Source organism: Delphinus delphis, chromosome X (genome assembly GCF_949987515.2).
Source record: "Delphinus delphis chromosome X, mDelDel1.2, whole genome shotgun sequence".
NCBI classification, from domain to species: domain Eukaryota; kingdom Metazoa; phylum Chordata; class Mammalia; order Artiodactyla; family Delphinidae; genus Delphinus; species Delphinus delphis.
Genome location: NC_082704.1, coordinates 35605818 through 35618268, shown reverse-complemented (window position 1 = coordinate 35618268; position 12451 = coordinate 35605818). Strand labels below are relative to the sequence as shown.

The 12451-nt window shown below is 43.4% G+C and overlaps 1 protein-coding gene across 1 annotated transcript in view; it reads right to left on the bottom strand.

Annotated features, from left to right (window-relative positions):
- COL4A6 (collagen type IV alpha 6 chain) overlaps positions 1-12451 on the bottom strand; it is a 159511-nt gene that overhangs the window by 4985 nt on the left and 142075 nt on the right. The window contains exons 36-40 of the mRNA XM_069540335.1: positions 11867-11938; positions 11421-11546; positions 1989-2105; positions 1497-1658; positions 1210-1308 (exon numbers count right to left, since the gene is read on the bottom strand). Of these exons, the coding sequence (XP_069396436.1) occupies positions 1210-1308; positions 1497-1658; positions 1989-2105; positions 11421-11546; positions 11867-11938 (576 nt within the window). The remainder of the gene's footprint in view (positions 1-1209; positions 1309-1496; positions 1659-1988; positions 2106-11420; positions 11547-11866; positions 11939-12451) is intronic.

Below are 12451 nucleotides of genomic sequence, written 5' to 3'. Positions count from 1 at the left end.
GGAAGTGGCCAGGGTGGGCTCCCGGAGGTTCAGCTGGCATCACAGCCGAGACCCCAGACCCAGCCAGCTGGCCTACTAATAGAAGCCAAACAAGCCAATTTGCTTATGAATTCATTGAAAAAGTATTTGAGGGCCTACTATGTGCCAGAGCCTGGTAGATCAGGGGATAGAGCAGTGAGTAAGACCTTTATGAGACGATGGTCTGGTGATAAAGATGAAAAATGCATAACCTGACAAAAACCATTAATCTTACTGCAAATTGTAAGAAGTGCTATAAAGGAAATGGACAGTGCACGGACAGTGGGAGGGAGCGGAGAGGGCTATGGGGTGGGGAACCTGCTTTAGAGAGAGTTATAAGTGGCCTCTTACAAGCAGTGACACTTAAGCTGAGACCATTAAAGCATTAGAACAAGCTGGGGGGTGGGGGAGAGTGTTCCAGAAGTAGGACTAGCATGTGCAAAGGCCCTGCGGCCAGCCAGGATAACTGGATAACTGAAAGAGGCTAGTGTGACAAAAGCACGGTGAACAGCAAAGGGGAAGGGCTGGTAATGAGGATGGAGAGGGAGGCATCACAGAGGGCTTCATGGCCATAGTTAATTCTTATGCCATGGGACGCCCATGAATGATTTCTGTTTTTATAAGACCTCTCTGACCACTGTATAGAGAAATGATTGTTGGGGGAGGTGAATAATGGAAGCAGGGAGACCAGTTAGCAGTCACCGCAGTGGTCCACGTGAGAAATGTTGGTGCCTTGGACCTCAGTGGTAGAGGTGGAGGTGATGAGAGGGGGGCAGATGCAAGGCACGTTTATAGGAGACACAGCCCTCAGGGCTTGCTAATGGATTGGATGTGTGTGTGAGGGGAGTGGTGATAAAGGACAGAAAGGATGGTTCTTCATTTCTAGATTCAGCAAATGGGTGAGTGGTGATCTGAGTGCAAACGCAGTGACCGCAAATGCAGAAACAATGCAGAGAGGGGAGGTCAGTGGCAAGATCCGTGGTGGCAAAGCGGCAATGGCCTTCAGTCCTGGGAGCTGATGGAGGCAGAGGTATCTCCGAGGTGGAGAAACTCCCTCCCTGGAGGAGCTTGATCCAGCTGCTTCAGCCATTCAGGCTTTCTTGGCGTGCTTAGCAGTGACTCCTGAAGGAATGATACGCCCCAACCCCTCCCCTGAGCTCAGGATCAGCCTGGCACATGCTCTCAACTCACCTCTTGGCCCTGCCTTCCCCTTCATCCCCGGAAGTCCTGGGTCTCCAGGTGGCCCAACTTTGCCTGGAGTCCCCATGAAGCCAGGCTCACCTCTCATGCCTGGCAAAGTCCAAAGGAAAGCAAGTCAGGGCCTGGCACGGTGGTGCTGGTGGTGGTGGGGTTGAGACTAAGCAGAGGTGAGGGCAGGAAAAGCATCATCAGCTGGTCTCTCTTCACAGGGCTGCAGGAAGGGGCCATATCTGACAGTGGAGTGGGAAAGGACCCAGTAGGCAGCCGCGCAGTCATACCTTTCAGTCCTAGCTCTCCAGGGAGGCCAGAGAAACCTGGAATTCCTTGGTCTCCCTTGGGCCCTTGAGGGCCAGGAATTCCAGGGAAGCCAGGGGCTCCCGGGTCGCCTTGATCCGAAGATGGCCCAGGGGGTCCTGGGGGCCCCGGGGGGCCTGGTCGGCCTAGGGATAAGATCGGAAGAGGGATGAGGGCAGAGGGAAGAGGAAGCGGCCATTGCTGAAAGCCTTGGGACTGATAGGAAGCCAAAGGCTATTCCCAGGGCAGATAATGTTCTCTTGCCTTCTGTGGGGCCCCAGTGCCCAGACCTTCCCAAACCCTTTTAGCAAAATGCAGCCCATTCCAACCCCCTGTGCCCCTGCGGGAGGAGGGACGTGGGGCCTCACAGGCCCGTGCACGTCCAGCAGTGGGGATGGGGCTGGACTGTAGACAGGCCCTCCCCAAACTCCAGACAAAAGGTGATGGCCAGCCCTCTTTGGGCTTCCTGACTTTACCTTGTTCTCCATCTAGGCCTGGTCGCCCGGGGTCGCCAGGTTGTCCTGCTATGACTGAGGGCAAGGAGAGACCTGGGGCACCAGGGAGACCAGCGGGGCCCTGGAGACCTGGGAAACCTGCAAAGAATAAATAAAAGGGGCTGCAGGGGCTTTGTGTGGCTAAGAGAGGGCCAGGCTCTCTCAGAGAAAATGGAAGTTCACACAAGAAAATGGAAGCCCTTAGGGTAGGAGCCAGACCAGCTGAGGCCAGCAGAGGGCTCTTCTCCCTTTCTCCTCCGTTGGCAGCCATCGGCCCAGTGCAGCTGGCAGGGGCTCAGAGACTCCTCGCTCGCAGCAGGCGCTGCATTGAATTGGGACGGACAGAGCTTCGGAAAGTTCCAGCTCCCCAACCTCGCTGGTAATGGAAATACTTTAGACAGATTTTCCCTCAATCAGGAAGCAAAGAAGGTATGACTGCAACACCTGGAATCGAAGTTTCCTACAGCGTTTTTAAACCTACTGTCCCTGTTGCACAACATTTCATCAAGTTAGCCAGTCCTGTCTGCGGCTACTCCGAGGAGGTCACAGATCGAGGTGGGGCACAGGCCCCAGCCAGTCAGAACAGACACCCACTCGCCCGCTCAAGCAGAATGGAGGTGGCAAGGGCGCTATGACCCCCGATGTCTTCTACAGCTAACTACTGGGTCTTCCAGGCAACCTGGAAAACAGTTTTATAGGTAATTCATGATATTAGCTGAATGCTTGCTGAATTGCCTGAATCCCTTCTCCCTGTTTGGCCAAAGAGAATAGCCATTTACTGGAGTACATACATAATACTCGTTTGCTCAAAGTTTAATACTGCTTTACATGTTTTCTGTTTGCGGAATGATTTCTATTATAATATGTTCAAAACCAAAAATTTCAACCGATTATAGTAGATTTATACAATATGCATACATTGAAAACATAGATGGTAATCTTGCTGGGAAAACACATCAAAGCCACGTATACAAATGTAGAAATCTATTTTATTCTTGTAACATGGAAGAAATGTATTTATTACTTTGGTATATTCTAAAAGACAGTCAAATGAAGGGGAATAGATTTGAATTGGTTGACAAACTGTTTTGGTGGTTGAGATTCTTGTTTGTGACAAGAAAATCCCAAAATATGATGTTGAATTTTATTTTTCTGACAAGAGAAGCTGAAAATATTAATGTTGAATTTCTCATATTTCGCTAAGAAATAGTATATCCATGATAATTTGTAAAGAAAGATGGCAGATTGGTTAACTTGGGTGTCTTTAGCAGCTCATTGATTAATTGAATACTGAGGAAATATAAAGGAGGAAAAAATAAATTTAAAGAAAAGTTTCCACTTATTAGAAGTCTAGAAAAGAAACAAAGGAAAAACAAAAAGCAAAACTAGTTGCAAAACCACTTGGTGCTACTTTTAGCATTGTCAGTTAGGTCTTGATGAATCGTTGAAGTATTTTTCTTTTTCACAAAGGTAGAAATCTGAAATGAAAGACATTGTATTTTTGTCCTGAAAATATAACTTCATATATCTATACATATATATGTGCTGACATTATGCAAAACCAATAAACAAGACACCAAATATAGTAGAGTAGGTGTGGACAGCACATGGATTGTAAAAATGTCTGTTTCCATGGCAACATTTGGAGCCTCCTTCTCTTTTCACCTGTTTCTTGATTTTATAATTACACCAATGTATCATTAAACCTACAATAAAGGTACTACTGACCTCAAGTAGTTAAAAAAAAAAAAAGCTCAAGTATTTCTTTAAGAATGAGACACTTTTTTAAATTTTGGAATTTTATTTTTTTTTTATGCAGCAGATTCTTATTAGTCATCAAGTTTATACACATCAGTGTATACATGTCAATCCCAACCTCCCAATTCATCATACACCCCCCACCCCCCTGCCGCTTACCCCCTTGGTGTCCATACGTTTCTTCTCTGCATTTCTGTCTCAATTTCTGCCCTGCAAACCGGTTCATCTGTACCATTTATCTAGATTCCACATGTATGCATTAATATACGATATTTGTTTTTCTCTTTCTGACTTACTTCACTCTGTATGACAGTCTCTAAATCCATCCACGTCTCAACAAATGACCCAATATCGTTTCTTTTTATGGCTGAGTAATATTCCATTGTATATATGTACCACATCTTCTTGATCCATTTGTCTGTCGATGGGCATTTAGGTTGCTTCCATGACCTGGCTAATGCAAACAGTGCTGCAATGAACATTGGGGTACATGTGTCTTTCTGAATTATGGTTTCCTCTGGGTATATGCCCAGTAGTGGGATTGCTGGATCATATGGTAATTCTATTTTTAGTTTTTAAAGGAACCTCCATACTGTTCTCCATAGTGGTTGTATCAATTTACATTCCCACAAACAGTGCAAGAGGTTTCCCTTTTCTCCACACCTTCTTCAGCATTTGTTAATGGTAGATTTTCTGATGATAACCATTCTAACTGGTGTGAGGTGGTACCTCATTGTAGTTTTGATTTGCATTTCTCTAATAATTAGTGATGTTGAGCAGCTTTTCGTGTGCTTCTTGGCCATCTGTATCTCTTCTTTGGAGAAATGTCTATTTAGGTCTTCTGCCCATTTTTGGATTGGGTTGCTTGCTTTTTTAATATTGAGCTGCATGAGCTGTTTATAATTTTGCTGCATGAGCTGTTATAATTTTGGAGATTAATCCTTTGTCCATTGATTCGTTTGCAAATATTTTCTCCCATTCTGAGGATTGTCTTTTCGTCTTGTTTATGGTTTCCTTCGCAGTGCAAAAGCTTTGAAGTTTCATTAGGTCCCATTTGTTTATTTTTGTTTTTATTTCCATTACTCTAGGAGTTGGATCAAAAAAGATCTTGCTGTGATTTATGTCAAAGAGTGTTCTTCCTATGTTTTCCTCTAAGAGTTTTATAGTGTCTGGTCTTACATTTAGGTCTCAAATCCATTTTGAGTTTATTTTTGTGTGTGGTGTTAGGGAGTGTTCCAATTTCAGTCTTTTATATGTAGCTGTCCAGTTTTCCCAGCACCACTTATTGAAGAGACTGTCTTTTCTCCATTGTATATCCTTGCCTCCTTTGTCATAGATTAGTTGACCATAGGTGCGTGGGTTTATCTCTGGGCTTTCTATCTTGTTCCACTGATCTATGTTTCTGTTTTTGTGCCAGTACCATATTGTCTTGATTACTGTAGCTTTGTAGTATAGACTGAAGTCAGGGAGTCTGATTCCTCCAGCTCTGTTTTTTTCCCTCAAGACTGCTTTGGCTATTCGGGGTCTTTTGTGTCTCCATACAAATTTTAAGTTTTGTTCTAGTTCCGTAAAAAATGCCATTGATAATTTGATAGGGATTGCATTGAATCTGTAGATTGCTTTGGGTAGTATAGTCATTTTCACAATCTTGATTCTTCCAATCCAAGAACATGGTATATCTCTCCATCTGTTGGTATCATCTTTAATTTCTTTCATCAGTGTCTTATAATTCTCTGAATACAGGTCTTTTGTCTCCCTAGGTAGGTTTATTCCTAGGTATTTTATTCTTTTTGTTGCAATGGTAAATGGGAGTGTTTCCTCAATTTCTCCTTCAGAATTTTCATCCTTAGTTTATAGGAATGCAAGAGATTTGTGTGCATTAATTTTGTATCCTGAAACTTTACCAAATTCATTGATTAGCTCTAGTAGTTTTCTGGTGGCATCTTTAGGATTCTCTATGTATAGTATCATGTCATCTGCAAACAGTGACAGTTTTACTTCTTCTTTTCCAATTTGTATTCCTTTTTCTTCTCTGATTGCAGTTGCTAGGACTTCCAAAACTATGTTGAATAATAGTGGTGAGAGTGGACATCCTTGTCTTGTTGCTGAACTTAAAGGAAATGCTTTCAGTTTTTCACCATTGAGAATGATGTTTGCTCTGGGTTTGTCATATATGGCCTTTATTATGCTGAGGTAGGTTCCCTCTATGCACACTTTCCGGAGAGTTTTTATCATAAGTGGGTGTTGAATTTTTTTCTTTTTCTGTACGCGGGCCTCTCACTGCTGTGGCCTCTCCCGCTGCGGAGCACAGGCTCCGGATGCGCAGGCTCAGTGGCCATGGCTCACAAGCCTAGCCACTCCACGGCATGTGGGATCTTCCCGGACCGGGGCATGAACCCATGTCCCCTGCATCAGCAAGCGGACTCCCAACCACTGCGCCACCAGGGAAGCCTGGGTGTTGAATTTTGTCAAAAGCTTTTTCTGCATCTATTGAGATGATCATACGGTTTTTATTCTTCAATTTGTTAATATGGTGTATCACATGGATTGATTTGCATATATTGAAGAATCCTTGCATCCCTGGGATAAATCCCACTTGATCATGGTGTATGATCCTTTTAATGTGTTGTTGGATTCTGTTTGCTTGTATTTTATTGAGGATTTTTGCATTTATATTCATCAATGATATTGGTCTGTAATTTTTTTTGCGTAGTATCTTTGTCTGATTTTGGTATCAGGGTGATGGTAGCCTCATAGAATGAGTTTGGGAGTGTTCCTTCCTCTGCAATTTTTTGAAAGAGTTTGAGAAGGATGGGTGTTAGCTCTTCTCTAAATGTTTGATAGAATTCACCTGTGAAGCCATCTGGTCCTGGACTTTGGTTTGTTGGAAGATTTTTAATCACAGCTTCAATTTCATTACTTGTGATTGGTCTGCTCATGGATTCTATTTGTTCCTGGTTCAGTCTTGGAAGGTTATACATTTCTAAGAATTTGTCCATTTCTTCCAGGTTGTCCATTTTATTGGCATACAGTTGCTGGTAGTAGTCTCTCAGGACGCTTTGCATTTCTGCGGTGTCTGTTGTAACTTCTCCTTTTTCCTTTCTAATTTTATTGATTTGAGTCCTCTCCCTCTTTTTCTTGATGAGTCTGGCTAATGGTTTATCAATTTTGTTTATCTTCTCAAAGAACCAGCTTTTAGTTTTATTGATCTTTGCTACTGTTTTCTTTGTTTCTATTTCATTTATTTCTGCTCTGATCTTTATGATTTCTTTCCTTCTGCTAACTTTGGGTTTTGTTTATTCTTCTTTCTCTAGCTCTTTCAGGTGTAAGGTTAGATTGTTTACTTGAGATTTTTCTTGTTTCTTGAGGTAGGCTTGTATAGCTATAAACTTCCCTCTTAGAACTGCTTTTGCTGCATCCCATAGGTTTTGGATCATCATGTTTTCATTGTCCTTTGTCTCTAGGTATTTTCTGATTTCCTCTTTGATTTCTTCAGTGATCTCTTGGTTATTTAGTAACGTATTGTTTAGCCTCCATGTGTTTGTGTCTTTTACGTTTTCTTCCCTGTAATTGATTTCTAATCTCATAGCGTTGTGGTCAGAAAAGATGCTTGAAATGATTTCAATTTTCTTAAATTTACTGAGGCTTGCTTTGTGACCCAAGATGTGATCTATCCTGGAGAATGTTCCATGCGCACTTGAGAAGAAAGTGTAATGTGCTGTTTTTGGATGGAATGTTCTATAAATATCAATTAAATCTATCTGGTCTATTGTGTCATTTAAAGCTTTTGTTTCCTTATTTATTTTCATTTTGGACGATCTGTCCATTGGTGTAAATGAGGTGTTAAAGTCCCCCACTATTATTGTGTTACAGTCGATTTCCTGTTTTATAGCTGTTAGCAGTTGCCTTATGTATTGAGGTGCTCCTATGTTGGGTGCATATATATTTATAATTGTTATATCTTCTTCTTGGATTGATCCCTTGATCATTATGTAGTGTCCTTCCTTGTCTCTTGTAACATTCTTTATTTTAAAGTCTATTTTATCTGATATGAGTGTTGTTACTCCAGCTTTCTTTTGATTTCCATTTGCATGGAATATCTTTTTCCATCCCCTCACTTTCAGTGTGTATGTGTCCCTAGGTCTGAAGTGGGTCTCTTGTAGACAGCATATATATGGGTCTTGTTTTTGTATCCATTCAGCAAGGCTGTGTCTTTTGGTTGGTGCATTTAATCCATTCACGTTTAAGGTTATTATCGATATGTAAGTTCCTATGACCATTTTCTTAATTGTTTTGGGTTTGTTTTTGTAGGTCCTTTTCTTCTCTTGTGTTTCCCACTTAGAGAAGTTCCTTTAGCATTTGTTGTAGAGCTGGTTTGGTGGTGCTGAATTCTCTTAGCTTTTGCTTGTCTGTAAAGCTTTTGATTTCTCCATCAAATCTGAATGAGATTCTTGCTGGGTAGAGTTATTTTAGTTGTAGTTTCTTCCCTTCCATCAGTTTAAGTATATCATGCCACTCCCTTCTGGCTTGTAGAGTTTCTGCTGAGAAATCAGCTGTTAACCTCATGGGAGTTCCCTTGTATGTTATTTGTAGCTTTTCCCTTGCTGCTTTCAATAATTTTTCTTTGTCTTTAATTTTTCCCAATGTGATTACTATGTGTCTCGGCATGTTTCTCCTTGGGTTTATCCTGTGTGGGACTCTCTGCGCTTCCTGGACTTGGGTGGCTATTTCCTTTCCCATGTTAGGGAAGTTTTCGATTATAATCTCTTCAAGTATTTTCTCTGGTCCTTTCTCTCTCTCTTCTCCTTCGGGACCCCTATAATGTGAATGTTGTTGTGTTTAATGTTGTCCCAGAGATCTCTTAGGCTGTCTTCATTTCTTTTCATTCTTTTTTCTTTATTCTGTTCAGCAGCAGTGAATTCCACCATTCTGTCTTCCAGATCACTTATCCGTTCTTCTGCCTCAGTTAGTCTGCTCTTGATTCCTTCTAGTGTAGTTTTCATTTCAGTTATTGTATTGTTCATCTCTGTTTGTTTGTTCTTTAATTCTTCTAAGTCTTTGTTAAATATTTCTTGCATCTTCTCGTTCTTTGCCTCCATTCTTTTTCCGAGATCCTGGATCATCTTCACTATCATTATTCTGAATTCTTTTTCTGGAAGGTTGCCTATCTCCACTTCGTTTAGTTGTTTTTCTGGGGTTTTATCTTGTTCCTTCAGCTGGTGCATAGCCCTCTGCATTTTCATCTTGTCTATCTTTCTGTGAATGTGGTTTTTGCTCCACAGGCTGCAGGATTGTAGTTCTTCTTGCTTCTGCTGTCTGCCCTCTGGTGGATGAGGCTATCTAAGAGGTTTGTGCAAGTTTCCTGATGGGAGGGACTGGTGGTGGGTAGAAGGAATGAGACATTGTAAATGATCACATGAAAATGCAAGATGGCATGTTTTCCCAACTCATTCTATTGTCAGAGACCTAAAGAAAAAAAATCTCCAATATATGAATGCAGCCTCTCAATATTTAGTGCAAATACGAAAATGTTTGGCCTAATTTAATGTTATTTAGATGAAGGTATTGTAGGGATGGGGATTGTTCCTAGGAAATTTTCTTGGGGATAAATCTTCATTGTACACTGATTTCTTTAATCAAATCAGAGATTCGGTTCCTGTTGGGGATTTCCTATATTCTTTTTTTTTTTTTTTTTTTTTTTTTGCCGTACGCGGGCCTCTCACTGTTGTGGCCTCTCCCATTGCGGAGCACAGGCTCCGGACGCGCAGGCCCAGCGGCCATGGCTCATGGGCCCAGCCGCTCTGCGGCATGTGGGATCTTCCCGGACCGGGCACGAACCTGCGTCCCCTGCATCGGCAGGCGGACTCTCAACCACTGTGCCACCAGGGAAGCCCCCTATATTCTTTTAAAACAAATTTTTTTAATTAGACATTGAGAAGAACAGAAGAATATTTATAAATCGTATGTTAAAAAATCATCCAGATACAATGAACATCTGTGTTCCAACCGCCCAATTTAAGGAAAAGAAGATAGCGATACCTTTGAATTTCTTTGCATGCCCTTCACAGATTCCACCACCTTCCCTCCCTCCCAGAGGCAACCACTCCTGAAGTTTGTGTTCATCATTCCCTTTTCATCACAGTTTGACCATGCATATTTGTATCCCTAAACAACATATTGGTTGGAGTCATACCAAATATATTCCTGTGCAACTTCCTTTTCTTCCCCCTCTCCATTATGTGCCTGAAATGTATCCACCTTGACATGTGCTGTTTACTGCATTTGTAATTGTGATTTTATTTCCTCAGATAGCCAAAGGCAATGAATAATTTAATGACCAGGAATTCATAGTCAAGGTTTAAAAACAGAACAGGCATCGTGCCTGTGCTTCTACCCAGGACCCTTCTTCTCTATCTCCTGCCAAAGAAGCCACACAACCTCCCTACAGGCTCAGACCCTGTTGGAGGCCTCACTCTGAAGAAGCTGCTGGCTTTCAGAAAAGTACAGGTTGGTCCAGACAAAGGAAAGAGTAAACACAGAGATAGCAGATGCCCCAATATAAAATGCAGCTGGAAATGAATTAATGCATGAATATAGTTCCTGGAAAACCTACACACACATGCACATAAACACATAAAATAATGTGGTGGGACATCAGGCCCCAGAACTATAAGGAACAGAACATTTTGAAAACATGATTTCCCCAGGTAACATGTGATGGTAGAATGGCCAGTGTTTCTTGACCAACTACTATGTGCCATGCACTGTGCTAAGTGATTCCATATACATTACCTCACCCCTCATTGATTCCTCACCAAACCTATGGGGTAGATTCTCTTATTCACCTTTTATGGAAAAGGAAACCCACGTTCCTTTGGGATGGAGGGGCACGTAACTTCCTTGTTCAAGGTCATGTAGCTAGGGAGAGGGAGAGCTGGAATTTGAATCCAGCAGTCTGACTTCAGAGCCCATACTCTTAGCTGTGATACTACACTAAATTCATTTCTTGTTCTACGTTGAGTGGGAGGTATATGCGTCTCCAGAACATTTCTAAGGAGAGTTAATGAATCAGAATTCATTCACACTATTTGAGAAGTGGGGAAATGGGGGCTCAGAAGGGGACTTCAGACTATGTGATGAGTCAGGGGCCGAGATTAAGACGAAACCGGATTTCTAGTAAACCTAGTAAATCCTAATCAAGTGCTTGCTGTGTGCCTGTCCTAGGGAGACATTTATCCTCTTAGATCTGGGCTCCTTCCAGCAGCCACGCTGTCGTTCCAGGGCCCTGGGACTACCAACCGCACTGGACACCAAGGAACTTCTGGTAAACCACTCGCTAAGTGGACAAGCACAGTCCCTCAGGACCATTAAACCCAGGCTGTGGCCAAGTGAGAAAGAGAGGCCCTGAGGTTAATAAGGGAGAGTGGGAGGGAACCTGGAGGCTGGGGGGGGTGGGACTCACTGAACTGCTCTCTGACACTCCTTCCCAGGAAAGCCCTAAGTGTAGCCTACCCTCTTTTTGTCGGTGGTCAGTTCCACTGGTTTCTGAGATTCCCAGAGATGCAAAGACATGCACTGCTCATCCCTGTAAGCCACATGGCCCTAAAGAAACCCCAACCCTGGCTGCCCAGCCAAGCCTGACTTGGGCTCACTTACCCCTGCTACCTTTTGGTCCTCTCACGCCTGGATTTCCTGGGGCTCCAATGCCAATTCCTGGAGAACCTTTTTCTCCTTTGGGACCAGGCAGGCCAGCTGGCCCAGGCACACCGGTTATACTAGGTCCTAGGAGGAGATGCAGAGAGATGTGGGGACAGAAGTCAGTGGGGTGAGACCTTTGTGCCTATAGCTCACTTGCAGGGGGCCTGCTTGACAGACACCAGAGGCTGAGGATTGAAATGACAGGAAGGAGAGCTCGTTCGGGTAGAAGGACGAACCCCATCCTCCTTCTTCCCCACATCAAGGCATCCCAAATTGGGGGCTGGCAAGGAGACCTAGGAGTCTGAGGATATGGGATACACCACAGTCAAGAACTCAAGGCCAGCCTCTGTCAGGCTTCCGGAAGAGCAAGTGCTCTCCTCTATGCCTTTGAGGGTCTTGCTTACCTGGAGTTCCATGGGTTCCCTTGGTTCCTGGCAGCCCATTCAGTCCATGTAAACCAGGAAGTCCAGGGAAACCTGAGGGGAGAGAATATCAGAAATGGCTCCAGCAGCTCTGAATCATGAAGGGTCAGCAAAAGGTCCTGCCCCCAGGGACACTGCAAAGTCCTCATTTCAAAGGTCATGGTCTCTCTTGAGGCATTATTTAATGCCCTAAGGGAGACTGGACCACACCTAGTCTCCACCCTCCACCCTAAGTCTTCCTGCCTTTTATTAGAGACCATATAGCTTAAGAGCAGGGTGCTAGATAATGAGGTATCTTCAAGAAGAAATCAGAGTGGCAATGCCAAGACCTTGAGTTGCCAGCTCCCGGAGACTTGCTGCCCAATCTCTAAGTCAGGAAAAGGCTACATATGCCAGGGCAACAACCTTCCTTCCCAACTCTGCTCTCCATGGATCCCATGTTCTCCTCTTCCCATTCACGTTTGCACTCCTTTCTTCTTCTTCTTCCTCCTTTCCTGTTATCCCTCATGAAACCCAGTCAATGACTCCCCTGGATACGGCTTAATCCCAGCTAGGGTCTCCTAAGAA